We start from the raw sequence: 17,705 nt of genomic DNA, 5'->3' as shown, positions 1-17,705 counted from the left end.
ATTCTAATTTTCTGATATGATGAATTTGAGATTTTCATTTGTTGTCATTTGTAATCATCAAAATTATACGAAATAAACATTTGAAATATATGAGTTTGTATGTAATGTATGAATATAATATACAAGTTTCACTTTTTAAATGGAATTACTGAAATCAATCTACTTTTTCATGATATTCTAATTTTATGACCAGCACCTGTATATATTTTCTCCTAATAAGCTTCTTTTTGTCCTTTCAGTCTCTACAGATTCTCACTCTCAACATGGCCGCCCATCGTTTGTTCACAGAGATGACAGAACTAACAAAACCCACGAACGTCTTCAGAAGAAACTGAAGGAGCGTCAGGGAGGCGGAGGAGGAGGGCAGGTCAAGGACAGTCCCCCCTCATCCCCTCAGAAGTCCTGCAACAGCCCCCCAGTGGTGGACATTCATAACGGAATTGGAGGAAAAGGGCTGGAGGCAGAGCACAGGCATATGGTTGCCTGCTCTGATAAGCAGATAGGAAAAGGAAAAAATGGAGAGTCAAGAGGTAAAGTTTATAATGGTTTTAATAGGAAGTATTGAAATAAAGGCATTGGGGCAGAAAATGAAAAGTTTATACTTCTATTTCATTTTGAATATAACATTGAGTTCTTCTATTGTAAATAGTGTAATTTATTTTATTTATTTTTAATTCTGTCTTTTCGTTCCTGCCAAATAAATAAACTGAACTGACTAAAACTACTTAAACAGGACAAAGTGAATGCTGCCGAGTAGTTTGTGAAATTTAGAGCAGCCTAACACTAATATAATCTTACTTACCTTTATATAAATATATTTGATTTATAACTATGGATCATCATCATCAGCAGCACAAAATTCTTAAAAGCCAATCAGATAATAATTCTGTAAAACCTAAATGTCCCTATTTGTCACATTGGGAATTCATAAACCCATTTTGTGTGTTGTTTTTTTTTTTTTTTCAAAGTTACCTTTTTCTTTCTCTCTCTCTTCAGAGCTTGACAAAGAGGCTCAGGTGCTGCTCGCATTTTTGAGTACCATCGGCAAACCAGTGGTTAGTATTCATTTTTATCCATCTTATCTTCATATCTCTGTCGAAGTACCATGTAGGTTTATTTTCTATTATTTAAATTGTTTTTCACATCTTCGTGGTTCAATAATGCACAGTAAATTAAAAAAAAAACAAAAGTTTGATAAAATTGCATAGAAATGCAAACATATTTTCTGCAATTTCTTTTAATATTCAATATACCCCTAGAAAAAATATTTTAGATAATTTCAGTAGAATAGCTGTTAAGTGGCTGGATGGGTATTAGTAAAGATCAAAAGAAATTTCATTAAAACAGATTTTTCACACACTGCCTCCAAAGTCTGAACTTGTTGTAAAAGTTTCAAAATAAGTGATCAGGTCCAGGGAATACAGGGAAAGTGTAGTTTCAGTAAAAAGTGGATTTTTTTTTCCCAGCCCTCTGTCAAACCATGCTGGTTTTTAAAAGGCAGTGAATTGAACTGTAGGAAGTGAAGGACTAAGGTGAGGCCCCGGGGCTGAGGGTTGGAGTTACAGACTTGACCTGATTGAGTTCTTCCACACATGAATCCTCCCCTGCAGTTGAGCTCAGGCTATTTTAAACCTCCAAACAGAATTAAAAAAAATCTCAGGGTTGCACAGAACATCCCTGCAGCTGAAAAAAATGTTCTCAATGCTGCATCGGCTTGCATATCTTCCTTCTTGGCTCTCTTCCTCCACTAAGAGTAATAGTTGTAAAGAGACATAACTTTTATTTTGAAAATAAAATTGTGAGACGAGAAAATATGATTATCATTTCATTTATCAGGCAGCTCTGTCTAGTTTAAGTCCTGCGTATTGGAAATTTGTCTTTAATTTTTGTGACAGGAAGGAAAAGTTTAATGACAATATAGATTTTATGAGTGACCCGTAAAATTTTCCAATGCCAGGTGTCGGACATCCAGGCCAGAGGAGCAGTCATCAGCTGGAGTGCACCCACCAGGCCAGAGAGCGAAAAGACCACCACGGAGGATGACTCAGCCCTCCCAGATCCCCTCAGCTACGAGGTCTCTATCTCTATTACTGGAAAAGATGGAAAATACCAGACCAAGTACAGGTGAGTACAACCCACAGGACCCCACAGGGCTTAGAGCTAACTCATACAGGGATCACAACTCAGGAAAAAAGAAACTAACCTTTTTGTTTTCCTTTTTCACTCAGTGGGGAAGGACTAAATGCAACTTTAGAAGACCTTCGACCAGCGACAGACTATCATGTCAGGTTGGCATGACTCCGTTTGCTTTATTTCCTGTCAATATTCGGTGAAAACCTTGTTTAAACATTTTGCCTTTCCTTAGGGTCCAGGCCATGTGTAACTGTTTACTGGGTAGCCCATCTGAGGCTGTGGGCTTCACCACGTTAAGCTGTGAGCCAGATCCTCCCAGTCCTCCCAGGAAGGCCAGTGGGAACAAAAACACCCTTTCACTCCAGTGGAAGGTATTAAAAACAAATGTTTCACAGTGACGGTGTTTCATCTTATTAAAACTGATAAATAAAACATTATCTAGTTAATTAATAAAATGCCTTCTAGTAAAATTAGCTAAGCTTGCTGGAAGATTTGGAAACAAAACACAATCTGCCCTCCCTGGACAACTGTCTGCACCACGATGTACGAAACACTTTAAAACTTGAGACATTGAATTTTTTGTGAATGCTGAGTCATGAATGACTTTGCTGAAATTTGCTGAAGAAACTGAAACTGAGTTAAAGCTAAAAGATGCAGAATACTAGCTAAAAGGTAAAACTAGCAAAACACTATCTAAAGTCTAGAAGAAGCAAAACACTCGCTAACAGCAAAAAGTAGCAAATTGCTAGCTAAAAGTTGAAAAGGGAAGAATTAAACTTTTTCGATTTTATATGCAGAAATAAAATGAAAATTGTTGTAACATTACAATGTTTTTGAATGAATTAAATACAACATCAGCTGAACAGTAGCACAGTGTTAGCAGGTTTTAAAACCTGAGTCAGAATGCAGAAACTGCTAGTTTGATGTGCTTATTTTGACAAGAATGTCATGGCTTTAACTGTGAGTTAAAACGGAAATCTCTCTCTAAATGATATAGAGAGCCATTTGTTTGATTTGTAGTTTTATTATTAATGGCATTAAGGAGCAGAAAAGGAATGTAATTGTTAATTGCATTTAAACAACCAGCAACTAAAAAGTCATGATTGTGACAAAAGCAGTGACGTTTATAAGGGCTAGGATTGACATCAGTGAATATGCCATCTATAAATGACTGTTATTTCATTAATTTTGTCTTATTTTATTTTTGAAAGCTTTTTGTTCCGTGTACATAAATCTTAAAAAAGCAAAAGTGTAATGGGTATTTATGTATACATTTATCAGACTTAAACAGAATTTGCAAAAGGACAAATAATAAACTGCATGTTTCTACGACAGGCTCCATGTGACAATGGATCCAAAATTAAAAACTACATTCTTCAGTGGGATGAGGTAAAATTTTTATTTGCCTTGTAGCTACCCTGTATTTTTTTTTAGTTTATATGAGCAGCTAAGTTGCTCATTCTTAAACTAAAACGTATTTTTTTCTAAAGGGGAAGGGCACAGGTGTTTTTGAACAGTGCTACTATGGACCGCAGAAGCAGTACAGAGTGACCAAACTGACTCCAGCTTCGAGATACTCCTTCCGCCTTGCTGCAAAAAATGACATGGGAGTAAGGTAAAGGCATTCATACGCTGGAATATTTCCTGGAAGGCACCCTCGCTGTTGTCCATTTTTATGTTACTTTTTTCTTCCATCTAACTGTCTCCATCTGTATGTCCATTTACATGTCTCACTCTGTCTTTGCTGTCTCTTTCCCCCCCCATCCTCTCCCGTCCTCCGTCTCTCTCTGCCCTCCCCAGCGAGTTCAGTGAAGTGGTGGACCTGTTCACCTCATGCAGTGTGCCATTGCCACCCTTCCCTCCAGAGCTGGAGATGGCGGGAGTGACCTGGCTGTGTCTGAAGTGGCAGAGGCCCAGCAGCTCACCAAAAGAAGATGACATCTACTACGTTTTAGAGATGGAGGAAGAAGGCTCGGTATGTCTCTCTGATACCTGAAATCTGGAGGGAAAAGAACAGATTTTAAAGCCGTACAATATATTGGAAGTGCAGAATGTTGCTGATTGTGTTTATTATTTTATTCAATACCTTTCTTTAGAATAAAAACTTTGTGGAACAGGAAGGTATCAAAACAAATTCTGAATTCATGACATTGTTTTTTAGTTGCAATAAATGCAACATGTTTCCAAACTCAATGAAGACTTTTAAAAAAAAATGTTATTAGATTACTGACCAAAATAATTGTGATTAATTATTTTTCTATTATTGAGCAGCTATGGATTCTTTTTAAGCTTCTAAGTGTCTTAATAAGATGTCTTGTATCGACCTTAATTATAAAACGAGCTGCACACAAAGTAGGCACTTTCACAAACATTTCCACAAAATGGCCGCAAAGACCAGTTTGTTTTTATGCTGCCTCTGATCGTTCCCAAATCACCGATGGAGCAGACTACGTCCCGCATGGACGTGAAGTTTCAGAAATGAAGCAATCATGGTGGAACCAAAAGAGGTGTGGAGCAGAAGTCATTAAACGTGTGACTGACGTCCGCCTCGTATTGTTTTCAAAAAATGACAAATAAACTCAGTTTAGCGTTTGTCTTCGTGGTTTGCTAATTTATTTACCTACATAGGAAGTCATCATCAATCTTCCCTCTGTAATAAAGCTGCTTGTTCTTGTTTAATCCCACGACCGTACGTCATCACTTCACATTATTGAGCAACAAGGCTGGCTTACCTTTCACATGTCACCCATTACGGCTCTGTTTCTACCTCGCTTTGTGGCACAAACGGGCGTCAGGGGTGGGTCGGCTTCATCGGCTCGTTCACAAATCATACCGAGGGATCTAAGTCCCGCTTGAAGTGTTTTGTGAAAGTGTCTAATATTTGCTTTTAAAAAATGAAGACATTTGTAGCTACTACGACTTCACACAGCTACTTTACATGTTTAGCACATGTTCAAAAGTTCCTCTTACACCCGTAGCTGTTCCTCCTACAGATCACTTTGTTTTCCGTGCTGCGATGATTGTTGAGTAAATGATTGCTCAGCTGGTGGTTATGCTTCTCCCTCGTTTATCTTTCTCCCAGGGATATGGCTTCCAGCCAAGCTATGATGGTGATGAACTCTCCTTCACCGTGAGAAATCTCCACAGGAGTACCAAGTACAAGTTTAGGGTAAGCAAGCTCTGCGAGGTGTTAAGTCGGATCGGGCTATCTGCAGGTTTAATTTAGGAAGTCAAGTGAGAATGTGAGGGGAGGGGGACATGCCTCGGGGATGGAGGGGTGCTGAGTCCCACGTTTGCCATATGACTCATCCATTTCCAGGCTTCTGCCAGCAGAGCAGCACGCACCAGCATCAACAGGAGGGCTCCAGTGTTGATCACATACAGGGCCTCAGTGAGAAGAGAGCAAAGCGCTTGACCAATATGCAGCCTTTTGGCTGGCAGGGATGTCAGAGTTTAGGAACAGACTGTTGTTTTCCTCTATGTGCCTTATTGTGTTTCTGTCTGTTTTACACTCAGTCCCACCCTTCCACCCTCCATCATTCTCCTCTGTCTCTTCTGCTGCTTGTTGCTGTTTATTTCTGTTTCATTTTCAGCTGCTGCATTTGACAGTGGTGTCGCTCTTTTCTGCCATTTTCCTCTAAGATATGAAATTTGTTGAATGTATAGATAGCAAAGAGGCTTTACTCGGCAGCCAGAAAAATAGGTGTCAGTGTCCCCAATTATGAGGCTGAAATAAGTGTGACATCAGCTAAATGTGCTACTACATGCTTAAATTAAAAGCAACTCTGACCCCTTCATTCAAGTTAACATCTGCACCGTGTGAGGAGAGGCTGAGTGCTGTGGTATTTGTCTTGGTTCGGTATATAAACGAGCTCCACTCAGCAGGCTTGCAGAGATTTCTATATTATTTCAAATGTTTTTTTTTTTTTGTTTTTTTTTACTGAAATGCAAATACTACTAAAGTTTTATTGACTCTTAACAAAATTTCCATGCTCGTAGTGTTAAAGCAGGTTTGTTGAAGTCAGCAGCAGAATCTTGATCAGGCTGTTTGATTTGCAAGCATGACTTACTTGCTTTTAGAACCCAAAAATGCCTTTTTTTTCCATAGCAAAATGTTGTCAGTGTTCTGACAGAAAATATGGCTCTCTGCCTGTGTTTGTGCACTTTAACCAGGTGGCAGCATACAACTCAGAAGGGAAGAGTAACCCCAGTCAGGTTGTGGAATTTATCACAAAGCCAGACAAACCCAGCTGTCCCTGCAGACCTGTCATCAGAGGAAGAGTCCAGCCCGACAGCTTTAAAATGGCCTGGGGTAAGCTTCTCTCCAAGTTTCCCTTCATAAAACCTCTCAGTCTTGCTTATAGTTGACAACCTGGCAAGTCCGGTTTACAAATTGCCTTTTCTTATGGAGCTCTGCCTAACAGTGGATGAGACGGATGACATTCAAGGTAGTCTGTACAGCAGATGACGAATAGCTTTCTCCTCCATTCAGACATCAGCAGAAATCCTTCAAACACCTCACTGGACAAACATATCTGTCAGTGTTATGTGTGCTTGATCTCTCCTTTTATTTATTAAATTGAAAAGCACACCTGCAGTTATAAATACAACCCTAATTCTGGAGAAGATGGAAAATTGTGTAAAATGAAGAGATCAGCTGCTGGAGTGTTTTTGGGGGGGATGTTGTCCCATTTTTGTCTGATGTAGGATTCTAGCTGTTCAACAGTCCTTGGTCTTCTTTGCTGGATGGGAGCATAGGTTCTTCTAAAATCTGTATGTACTTTTCTGCATTAATGGAGCCTTTCCAGATGTTCAAGCTGCCCATGCCAGAGGTGCTAATGGACCCCCATACCATCAGAGAGGCAGGGTTATGAACTGTGCTCTTATAACGGGCTGGATGATCCTTCTCCTCTCCAGTGTGGAGGATGTGGCATCCATGGTTTTCAAAAAGAATTTCACATGTTGATTTCTATAATCACACAGCAGTTTTCCACTTTGCCAGTTAACCTAATTTGTAGCAAAATGCTCTCTGGCTGTTTTTTATTTGTACCACTTATTTTTAGTCTTTTGTTGCCCCTATCCCATTTTGTGTTGCTGCCATAAAATACTAAATTAATCTTTTTTTCCCCAAAAAATAGCTCTATTTTTTAGTTGAAACATTGATATGTTTACTAAGTTTCATTGTGAATTAAATGGGTTTATGAGATGTATAAATCATTGCCTTACATTTTAAACAACATCTTTTTGGTATTGGGGTTGTACATCTAAAAATCATTTTGCAGTTTTACAAGAAGGGAATAACAGAGTAAATAAAACATTAATGCTAAGCTTATACATTTTGGAGAGGCAACATGCTAACCTGCTGAACTTAGGTTTAACAGGTTTATTATCTGTGTAATCCATTAAAACTGTTTGTTTTCTTTATTAATTGTTGTGTTTGTTTTTCCTCCTTTATACTCAGAGCCCCCGAAAGAAAATGGCGGAGCTGAAGTCACAAAATATGTTGTGGAGCTGTCTGAAGGCTTAAGTGGTTAGTTATATGAAATCAAACAGAATGTTACATTTGGAACATTTCACTGATTGATTTATGGGAATGGTTTAAACGAACTCTCACGTTTGGGTTTTTAGGTTTATCGTGGGAGCTGGCGTACTCGGGACCAGCCCTGGAACATGTGTGTGAGGGTCTGAAGCCTGGCTGCTCCTACCAAACTCGAGTTTACTGCATAAGTGAGGGGGGGCAGAGCCCGGTGAGTCACTCAGCACCAATACGTACATGAGGTTGTTTGCACACAGAAGTTTGATAACAATTATTTAAACTGTAGGGAGAAAAGATCCAAAAAGGCACCTGTTTTTTTTTATGTAATACAAATGCCAGGATAAATATTGCCGAAAGGCAAAGGTGGACATAATGTTTTTGCGCATGTGTGTGTGTCTATGTGTCTTTTAACAAACTATCTCATGAACCACTGGGCAAATTTTAATGAAACTTCCAGGAAATAAACATTCAATCTACCTCTACAACTGATTACATTTTAGAGCTTGCCCAATTCAAAATGGCCGCTACAGCCAACTGACCTTAGAAAACACAAAATGGCTGTATTTCAGTCAGTTTTACAGATATTGTACTAAAATGTTTGTGAGGTTGTAACTGAGTTTTCACAACACATACTCAAAGTACTACCTGTTGTACAAGATCTTTACTTAAAACTTTAGCATTAACTGTTGGAGTCGGCCCTGTTTGTCTGTTAGCAAAATATCTCATGCACTACAAGATGGATTTTAATGAAACTCTAGAATTCTGGGTCTTTAATTTTAAATAATAAAATTGGGTGAAAATGAGAATCACTTCAAACTTTTCTTTTCCAAACTGGCCCCACCTCTTTTCTTGTGATGATGAACACATTTCTTTCTTGTTACTTAAACTTTATTTGTCAGGGCTGACAGCCAATTATGATGATGTGATTACTTTTTCAACAAACGGCCCCAGATATGCGTTCTATCCGTGATAAGTTTTCACATGACATTGTCATTTAGTCAGTTTCCTAAGGTGGGAGATTAGAATACGCTTCGTTGTCTGTAAGTACAAGACAAGCCGACTAATCAATTAACCCTCCCTGAATTAGTCAGAGGATGTTTTGCTTAATTAGTTCAGTTCAGACTCTCATCATGAATTTCTCTATCAGCTTTTGGCGCATGCATTTATTTGCAAGAAGGCTGGTAAAAATACATGAGTCATTACAGCAAGTTTTAGCTTTGCAGTGCAGCACAATATGACACAGCACTCACTTGCTTTGTCACAGAAGTTGAGTCTCTTCTTTGCTTGCGTGATAATCTGTCTAACTTTATCCACGAGAAACAGCACATTTCTTGATATCTGTGCGCACTTCCAAACAATGCCTTCACGTTTGTCTTTTCACTGGCCTGCTGGAGCCTGAATCAGCGTGATAAGCGGGTGAAAATGAAAATTGCAATCCTCCCGTCTCCTGTAAGGACGAGTGAGAGGATAGTGTGAGATTGTCAGTGTTGTGTTTTTTCTGGGTCCTAATTGGTGTGTTGTATTCTCTTCCAAGCTGTCAGAGACCCTGCAGGTTCAGACTCCCGCTGTTCCCCCAGGGCCCTGCCAACCCCCTCGGCTGGTGGGCAAGCCCAAAGCCAGGGAGGTGCAACTGCGCTGGGGTGAGTCATTCTTCACAAACTTAGCACTGTGTGGGATGCTTTCCTAGCTTCAACTGATGCATGAATTTCTCTGCTGATTCAAGCTTATATCGATGAGCTGTGATTTGCAGATTTTACTTCTCTGTATTATATTTTTTGATGATGCATTTTAAAGTGATTCATCTTCACTGGATTGTGAAAACCTCTCAGGCCCCCCTCAGGTGGATGGAGGAAGCCCAGTGACCTGCTACAGTGTAGAAGTGAGTGGACCCCAGTGTGAGGAGAGCAGGGAGGTGTACCAGGGTCCGGAGCTGGACTGCTCTGTGGGAGGCTTGATGCCTGGAAAAACCTACAGCTTCCGGCTCAAAGCAGCAAACAAGGCTGGGGTGAGAAAGACTGTCAAAATGGATTCATTTGAAACAAATGGCAGAATTGTACTTTTCAGTAATATTTAGTAATCTACGGGGAAAATGATTAACGTTAAACACTTGTTCCACAGTTTGGGCCTCTTTCTGAGCGCTATGAAGTTACAACAGGCCCTGGAGCCCCTGAGCAGTGCAAAGCCCCTTCAACTACATGCAAGTCTCCCAGTTGTGTAGTTGTGAGCTGGGAGGTGAGACTCCTTTCCTTTTCCCTTTCCTTTCCTTTCCTTTCCTTTCCTTTCCTTTCCTTTCCTTTCCTTTCCTTTCCTTTCCTTTCCTTTCCTTTCCTTTCCTTTCCTTTCCTTTCCTTTCCTTTCCTTTCCTTTCCTTTCCTTTCCTTTCCTCTCCTCTCCTCTCCTCTCCTCTCAGATACAATAACGCATCATTCTGAAATGTCATGAACAAACTAGAATAATGACTACAACTTGATATACAAGCTGTTCAAAAAGTGCACTGAGAAGAAATGTTAAAGCTTCTGCCAGTTCCTCGTAATGATCACCATGGTTACCACACACCTGTCTGTCACTCCCTGACTGCCACGTCAATGAGAGGCAAACAAAAGACTGAAACATAAGCCTCAAACGGTCAGTGTGTAAAAAGCAGAATACTCTGAAGGTCACACGTGAATTTTGATGTAGGAAAGAGGACAAATTATTTTCTTCAAAACATTTTGAGCTGAAATATAACAGAATCTGTGAAGCTTTTCTGTTCAGCATCTGCATTCTTGAAAGATTTGAGAGAAAACTAAGTTCTGTAGCAGTGAGAGATATTTGGTAAAAGAGAACAAAAATACCAACTTTTTGATGTTTGTTTTAGTGGACTATGCTTTTGTTTGCAAAAAAGGAGACATTTTAGAAAGCTCAAAGTGAAGTGTGTGTCGTCGACTGTCAGCTGAACGTTCCATGAACTAAATCTGTGATTGTGATTGTGTAGAAACCATAAAAAATATTAAAATGCCCGTTCAGACATGTAAAGTTTAATTTTCTGTGACTCATTTAAACTTTGATTGATGGTTTTTTTTGTGAAGTATGACTGAGCTACAGAGCTCCTAAGAGGGCTGGGTTTCGTTGGGTTTTGCCAAAATCCCATTAATCTTTTCAGTTTCCCAGTTTTTTGGGTTGTTTGTCTATGTTGTGCAACACACTAATACTGAAAGTCACTGCATGCTGTTACAGATTGTGCGACACATTTTGGTTCGTAATTTGCATATTGTTTTGTTGTTCGCTTTTAGGCACCTCCCTGCAATGGAGCTCCGGTGACGGAGTTTCGTCTAGAATGGGGAGCAGCTGAAGGCAGCATGCAGGTGTGTTACAGCGGCCCGAGCTTCAGCCATGAAATGAAGGGGCTGCTGCCTGCTACCAACTACTTCTGTCGGGTGCAGGTGAGCGTTAAACCGTAAAGAACTACCAACATTGTCATCTCTCACAATGGATGAAGAAAAAAATTCTCATCTTAGATTTTACTTTTAAGTGAAGACTTGGTAAGAATGTGTGGCATCCACAGAATGTTTTCTTTAATTCTGCAAGAAAAGTAAAAAATTAAAAACAACAAAACCTATTGTTGTGTTTGAGTGCATGTCTGGTACAAGGCCCACAGAGTAGAAAATATTTGGAGCAGCTTTGTCTCATTTGTTTCATATTTTGAGCCATCAGTTGAGCTTTATTGTAGCGGATGTGCTTAAATTCTGTCATTCTTTGCAGGAAACATCAGTGCTCATAAACCCACCTTTTAAACTTCAGTAGTCCTCCTTTCTTAGCATCATTTTAACAATTTACTGCTGTTTTCAGTGATATTTTGGAATACGATAAATGCAATCAAAAACAGAAAACAGACAAGTTCTTCCCGTAATCCAAATATTGCCACCTTTGGTTTTCAAAAAATTGATGTCTTGAAGAAAAACTAAACCTAATTTCTTATATGATAATTTAACATCTTTACAAAAGTTATTTTTGATTTCATAAGCACTTTTGAAGCAGTATAAAGTTGATCATTTTAGTTTCCTTGTTTTGTTGATGGTCAGAATGTCCTCCTGTAAGACGACTGGCTATGGTAGCTGTTCTACCATTGTAAATAAAAGCCATAAATCCCGTTTGTTGAAATGTTTACCTCAGACCTCCCCCTTGTGGTCAAACATGAATGTAGCATGTGTGTTGTCATGCAGGCTGTGAACGTGGCTGGTGTGGGGCCCTTCAGCGAGGCGGTGCTGTGCCAGACGCCCTGCTCGGTGCCAGCTACTGTCAGTAACATCTACGTGCTGAAAGAGTCGGAGCTCCTAAAGTACGAGACTCCGACAGATGCAGACGAGGACGAGGAAGACGAGGATGGTGGCTACCGCCCCCCATCGGCCTTCTCTCAGTCTACCTGCCTGGGTATCTGCTGGGACGCTCCATGTGATCATGGATCAGAGATCACCTCTTACCTGATTGACCTCGGAGAGAAACAGCCCATTGCTGTTGGCCCCGTCACCAAACACATCATCCAGCATCTGCAGCCAGACACCAGCTACAGGTTGGAGCATCACTGGAATCACAAACTGTTACCAAACGTTGGATTTACACATGAACTGCACAGCTTTTAACTCTGTAAACGTATTTGAAAGGGCTCCATGTCTTCATTACAACTCATGGAAGTGATAGAATTAAATTAGACCATTACTGGGAGTTTAGCGGGTTTATTGCTTGTGGAGTCAAGCTGTTATGTTCTTGATTCAGTGAAGCATCATTTTCTCCCAGATGGGTGAAGTAGTAGGAGGGATCTTTCACAATACAAGGCTTTCTTCATTCATCTGTCATTAAGAGAGATCTCCAAGGAGGGAAAGACTACCCTAATGAGTCTGTTTTTCTCACCACAGAACTTTGATTTGTCCAAAGTGGACAAAATAAATCAAAATATAATTGGTTGCATTCGTTTACCCAAGTTACAGAAATGACAGATGTTTAAAAAAAACAAAACCATTGCAGTTCAAACACACTGCTAATTTTTTTTTTCTTGACTGTATTGTTGTCTGTTTTTCTGCTGTTCAGGTTCATAAAACATTTGTTCTTAAATAAAACTCAAAATTATTCAGTTAACTGAGTAACTGTTTATGTAAAATGGCATTTACAATATAAAATAAAAAAAATAGAATCTACAGGTTTATTGAAAGTCACCAAGGACTTTTTATTTTTTAAGGGTTAGTTTCATCTCATTGGACATTTTTATTGAAACCGAGCTGAGGTAGAATTGTGTTTGAGAAGCATAGGCAGATAAAACCCTTAATGCTAGGTCCCTGCAGTATTTCAGCATCTTGAGAAAGCTCAGGCATTGCAGTTCTCAGCACTTTTCTGCTTTCTGCTCTCTCAGGATCCGAATCCAAGCCCAGAATAGTCTGGGAACGGGGCCCTTTAGTCACACCTTTAAGCTAAAGACGAAGCCCCTGCCCCCGCAGCCTCCTCGCCTGGAGTGCACCGCCTTCAGCCACCAGACTCTCAGGCTCAAGTGGGGTGACGGCCCAGCCAAAGCCGCCTCCTCAGATGCCCTCCAGTATCACCTGCAGATGGGAGACAGGAACGGCAGGTCAGTAGCTCAGAAGTCAGGTGGGCAGCAGTGATCTGAGGAGAGAGGAGCAGATAAGAGATTACACAAACACCTCAGCTGGTTCCTGGAGGTTGGGGATCATGTACCTTCTGAAGTAGTAGGCTTGAAGTGATTTTTCTACAGATATTTTCTCACAGCAGTGTTACTCATCAGCCTTTTTCTGCACGTTTTTTGCAGTCTACATTTGTATTCTTTGTGCTATTTTAGCCATTCACATTTCAAAATGTGCAGCTTATTCTGAAGATAACTGCTGTTATTTCTGTTTTTTGTAAGTCTTATATTTTTAGTATTTACCTTTGTTTACAAATATGTTTCTAATAGAAATACACTGAGATCTCTTCAGTTCCTTCAAAAACATTCTTTGAAATTTGCTTTAACAGACTTGTTCTATTTTTGTCGTAGCTACTTTTGGCTTTATGCTACCATCCTGCTGCTTTTAGATTTTATTTAAATTTTAGTTAACCTTTTGGTACTTTGACCTGTTGTACTGCTATTTTTAGCTTTTTAGCCACCATTCTGCTACTTATAGCTTTTAGCCAATCTTAGGCTACTGTTAGCATTTACCCAGCCTTTTACTGCTTTTAGCTAGGTTTTGTTTGGTTTGCTTCTTTTGCCTTGCCTCTTGTGTTCTTCTTCTTTTATCTTTAACAACTCATTCAGCACTCTCGCTGCATTTTTGCAGAAGATGTAATTTCTCTAGTTGCATCTGCTTTTTTTTTCTCCTTCCTTATTTACTCTTATCTCATTAAATCTTTTTTCTCCCTTTTTTATGCTCCTGTCATTGCAGATTTATATCCTTGTATAAAGGGCCGTGCCACACACACAAAGTCCAGAGGCTTAATGAGTCTACCTCTTACACGTTCCGCATCCAAGCCTTTAATGAGGCGGGCGAAGGGCCCTTCTCCAGTGTTTACACATTCACCACCCCACGCTCTCCTCCAGCTCCTCTGAAAGGTACCGTGCCACTTTCCTCTTGTTCTCACTTTATCTTTCTTTCTTCTCTCTGTTCTGTGTCCAACAGTTCTTAATAAAGTCACAAGAATTTACCTCTGACAGCCGGTGTGTTCGGCTTTTAACCTCGTTTGAGCAAAGCTGGACTTGCAGCCACAGATTCACTTGTCAGCTGTCATCAGGAGTCCTGTGGTCTGTTTGCCGCCAGCCTCTGCAAAGCCTCTTTTGATCCTACACAGTAAAGTCAATAATGAGGATGTGGGCTTTATGGTCAGAGGAGCAGCTCTTTTGAATCTGAGAGTCATGTGCCAGATTGTCAGTGTTGCTCAGCCCCGAGTGAAGTGCCCCCTCAGATATAAACAGTTTAAATTTAGACTGATGGCTTCAGTCAAAGTCTGTATGCTATAAATGACTAAATTGTAGTGTTTTTTATTTATCAGAACACTTGAAATAAACAATAAAACTTTAAAAGTACAGGCATACTAGAGGGAGTTAAATAAAGCATTGGTAAAATCTAAAGAATGAGAGATAAGGTGAGGATTTTGAGTTTCACAGTCCTGCAGGTGAAAGGCTGCTCTGGGGGGGAAAAACACCACAACACTTTTAACTGGATGTGGCATTTACAACAGACACATTTAGAACAAAAAACATTGTGAAATCTACCACACAGTCTTATTAAAAATGGACCTCTCCTTGATCTAGGTGATTTCTTTCTTTCTTCGTATGCAGCATTGGCTTATCTCTGTGTTTCTCTCTCCACCTTCACTCTTCAGCCCCTAAAGTCGAGCGTCTGGACGACAACTCCTGTGAAGTCACATGGGAGGCGCTGCCGCACATGAAGGGGGACCCAGTTATCTACAGCTTGCAGTGCATGATGGGGAACTCAGAGTTTAAACAGGTACTCGTGTTTCTGTGTGGAAGTTTACCTCCCACGTTCCTCCCTCCCCCGTTACCTCCGGCTGACCTGTTACTCAGATCAGGATACAGATGGGTTCAGGGTTTTAATGTTTTCATTGTGACTTAGCAGCATTTTATATTGTCACTGCTGGCTTTAAAGTGGCCATTATGCAAAGGTCATTGATCCATGAGGTATCTCAGGTGTCTCGCCCCTGCCAGCACATTCATCCCTCATGATGGCCTGCAGCCATGTTAACATGGAATAATGGCCTCTGCAGACTTATGCTAATCTCACCACATCACATGTGGCAATTGAATCTGCAGGTTGAAATATGTGGCTGTCTTTCTTGTTTGTTTCTGTCGCTGCAGACACTCTGAGTGGCCTTACTGGAGTGAAAAACCTGTTTTTAAAGAAGGACTGTTTGTTTACAGAATAAAAACAAAAGCCAGGCATCCTTACCATAGATTCTGTTTAAATTAAAACCAAATTTTAATCTTTCTAGTTTAAAACCACCTACAGAATTTTTGTTCTGTCATAAAATTTCTGTTTTGCAACTAAGAAATCTTGGGTTTACTTGGATATTAGACTGATTTTAACAGTTTTAATGATGTTTTCTTTCCAGTAGAGTGAATCAGAGCATCACTGTTGCAATCATGCAGGTCAGATTCACAGAAATCTTGTAGACTTGTGCTGGCAGACGGTATAAGCAGGTTGCTGATGCCTTAGTAGTAATGTAAGCCAACATCTTGGTGCACACACACACACCAAAAATCTGTTTCAGTAAAAATAGTGACACCAGTCGCAGCTCTAACCACCAGCAGAACGGTGAACGGTGGTTAGACCTGTGGCCACGAACCACAGAGCCCCGTGTAGCCAGAAAAAGCAGTGACAGGACGTAAATACTGCCTTTCTTCCTAATGCTGCCCCTGATTAGATTTAGGCAACTGTTCCCAGGAAAAGCCGCACCGCAAAATGGCAATATCTTCGATTTTCTCCATGTGGCTGTGAAGGTTTTTATTTTTCCGCCCCGTTGTCTGCGGGTTTGGCGGTTTTCCGCTCCGCCCTTTTCGGGCTGAAGCAGCACTTCCTCCTGGTCGATGTCTCCTCTCCTGCGGTTTTGATTGCCTCCATCAGTCGGTCAATGAGGGGCAGCTGAGCTGGATTCATGGGGGAAAATACAGATCCTCACTCCTCCGTCCTGTACTGCATTGCTGCAAGAAGTGAACATTGACTCAGCATGTTCCTGTTGACACTTTATTTGTCTTTAAAATAATCCAATTTCTGTAAAAATCAGCATCTATATAGGCCCATGCGTGCAAGCCTTCGTGTACTGTCATTAGAATCTGTTTAATGGAGGCCTACTTACCCCCCCCTTTTAATTTTAAAAACTACTTATCTACTTCAGGAACAGTTCAAAGGTCAATAGTAATTTATTTCTGTTGATACTGTCCAGGTTTACAGGTTTTCTGGCACCAAAGCAAGATATTACGGTGCCCTTTTAGGTATTTTCTGTTCCTGCACATGTTCACTGTGGTGCATTCACAAAAGAAATCCTCAGTCTATTTTGTTTTGTCTCATATTAAGCATTGAATCACTGACCTCCCTGTTTTTCTGCTCCCAGGCATACAGAGGTTCTGCTACATCCTTCCATGTCCCGAACCTGCAGCCCAACAGTGACTACCGTTTCAGAGTCTGCGCCATCAGGCAGTGCCAGGACGGCACAGAGCTGAGCGGTCCCTACAGCCCCACGGTGACCCTCTCCCCTCAGCGAAATGACACTGTGCTGGGCGGCGGCGCGGCCGGTTCAGGATCCCGAACCGGCACAGAGTCCAGTCGAACCAGACAGAGCCTAACAGACGAGCAGTGCGCGTTCCTCCTCCTCATGGTTTTCGCCGTCATCGCCATCCTCATCGCTTTCGTCATCCAGTACTTTGTCATAAAATGAGGAGTTGCTGCAGCTGCAGGGTTATAGCTTTATTCTTCCCCCATCTCTCTGTTGTTTTGTATTCTTTGTTTTGTACTTTAACTGTTTTCCGGTTTCAACAGAGTAATCGCATTAGCTGGAATGGGGTGCAGGAAGAGGATGCGCTAGTGGGTATTAGCTAAGCAGAAGTTATAAATCAAGGACGCGACATCTCATTCGGCACCTGTGATACCTTCCGGACTCCTCCTGCCTTTGTCACCCCGCCCCAAGTTTGTGGTATCCATCGCTCAGTTCAATTTTCTGATTCATACAGATTAGCCTCTCGTGCAAAAATGAACTCAGAAAGCAAAGGGTGTGGTTCATTTCAGGGGCAGAGCTGGGGGAGGGAAGCGGCGCATATGTTAGAAATATAAAAATAATCAATATTTATATTTCCATTTCCATGTCCTGTATGAAACGGTTTTTGATAAACGTGTTCCAAAAAAAAAGAAAAGAAAATAGTTTGTAGGTTTGTCATTATCCTACGTGCTATTTGACTGTGGGACCTGATGGGCCAGTGTTTGCACAGTGAGGTGTGTGTTCAGATGTGTATACTGTATGTAGTTTGTGCCACAGCGTAGACGAGGGCCACATGAAGGGACTTCTC

The 17,705-nt window shown here is 40.7% G+C and overlaps 1 protein-coding gene across 2 annotated transcripts in view; it reads left to right on the top strand.

The window, feature by feature from the left end:
- The window catches only part of fndc3a (fibronectin type III domain containing 3A), a 44,799-nt gene extending 27,100 nt beyond the window's left edge, over positions 1 to 17,699 (top strand). For both annotated transcript variants that reach the window (XM_017416442.3, XM_017416440.3), the window contains exons 6-26: positions 240 to 530; positions 997 to 1,055; positions 1,958 to 2,124; positions 2,229 to 2,288; positions 2,366 to 2,504; positions 3,469 to 3,522; positions 3,624 to 3,748; positions 3,934 to 4,108; positions 5,216 to 5,302; positions 6,307 to 6,445; positions 7,595 to 7,663; positions 7,762 to 7,880; positions 9,204 to 9,309; positions 9,499 to 9,674; positions 9,788 to 9,901; positions 10,942 to 11,091; positions 11,872 to 12,218; positions 13,053 to 13,265; positions 14,074 to 14,240; positions 15,011 to 15,135; positions 16,757 to 17,699. In XM_017416442.3, coding sequence (XP_017271931.1) covers positions 240 to 530; positions 997 to 1,055; positions 1,958 to 2,124; positions 2,229 to 2,288; positions 2,366 to 2,504; positions 3,469 to 3,522; positions 3,624 to 3,748; positions 3,934 to 4,108; positions 5,216 to 5,302; positions 6,307 to 6,445; positions 7,595 to 7,663; positions 7,762 to 7,880; positions 9,204 to 9,309; positions 9,499 to 9,674; positions 9,788 to 9,901; positions 10,942 to 11,091; positions 11,872 to 12,218; positions 13,053 to 13,265; positions 14,074 to 14,240; positions 15,011 to 15,135; positions 16,757 to 17,080 — 3,206 coding nt within the window. In that variant the 3' untranslated portion in view covers positions 17,081 to 17,699. The remainder of the gene's footprint in view (positions 1 to 239; positions 531 to 996; positions 1,056 to 1,957; positions 2,125 to 2,228; positions 2,289 to 2,365; positions 2,505 to 3,468; positions 3,523 to 3,623; positions 3,749 to 3,933; positions 4,109 to 5,215; positions 5,303 to 6,306; positions 6,446 to 7,594; positions 7,664 to 7,761; positions 7,881 to 9,203; positions 9,310 to 9,498; positions 9,675 to 9,787; positions 9,902 to 10,941; positions 11,092 to 11,871; positions 12,219 to 13,052; positions 13,266 to 14,073; positions 14,241 to 15,010; positions 15,136 to 16,756) is intronic.
- Positions 17,700 to 17,705: the final 6 nt, after the last annotated feature.

The sequence above is a fragment of the Kryptolebias marmoratus genome, linkage group LG2, assembly GCF_001649575.2.
Source record: "Kryptolebias marmoratus isolate JLee-2015 linkage group LG2, ASM164957v2, whole genome shotgun sequence".
Lineage (NCBI taxonomy): Eukaryota > Metazoa > Chordata > Actinopteri > Cyprinodontiformes > Rivulidae > Kryptolebias > Kryptolebias marmoratus.
This window is presented reverse-complemented; position numbering and strand designations above follow the sequence as displayed.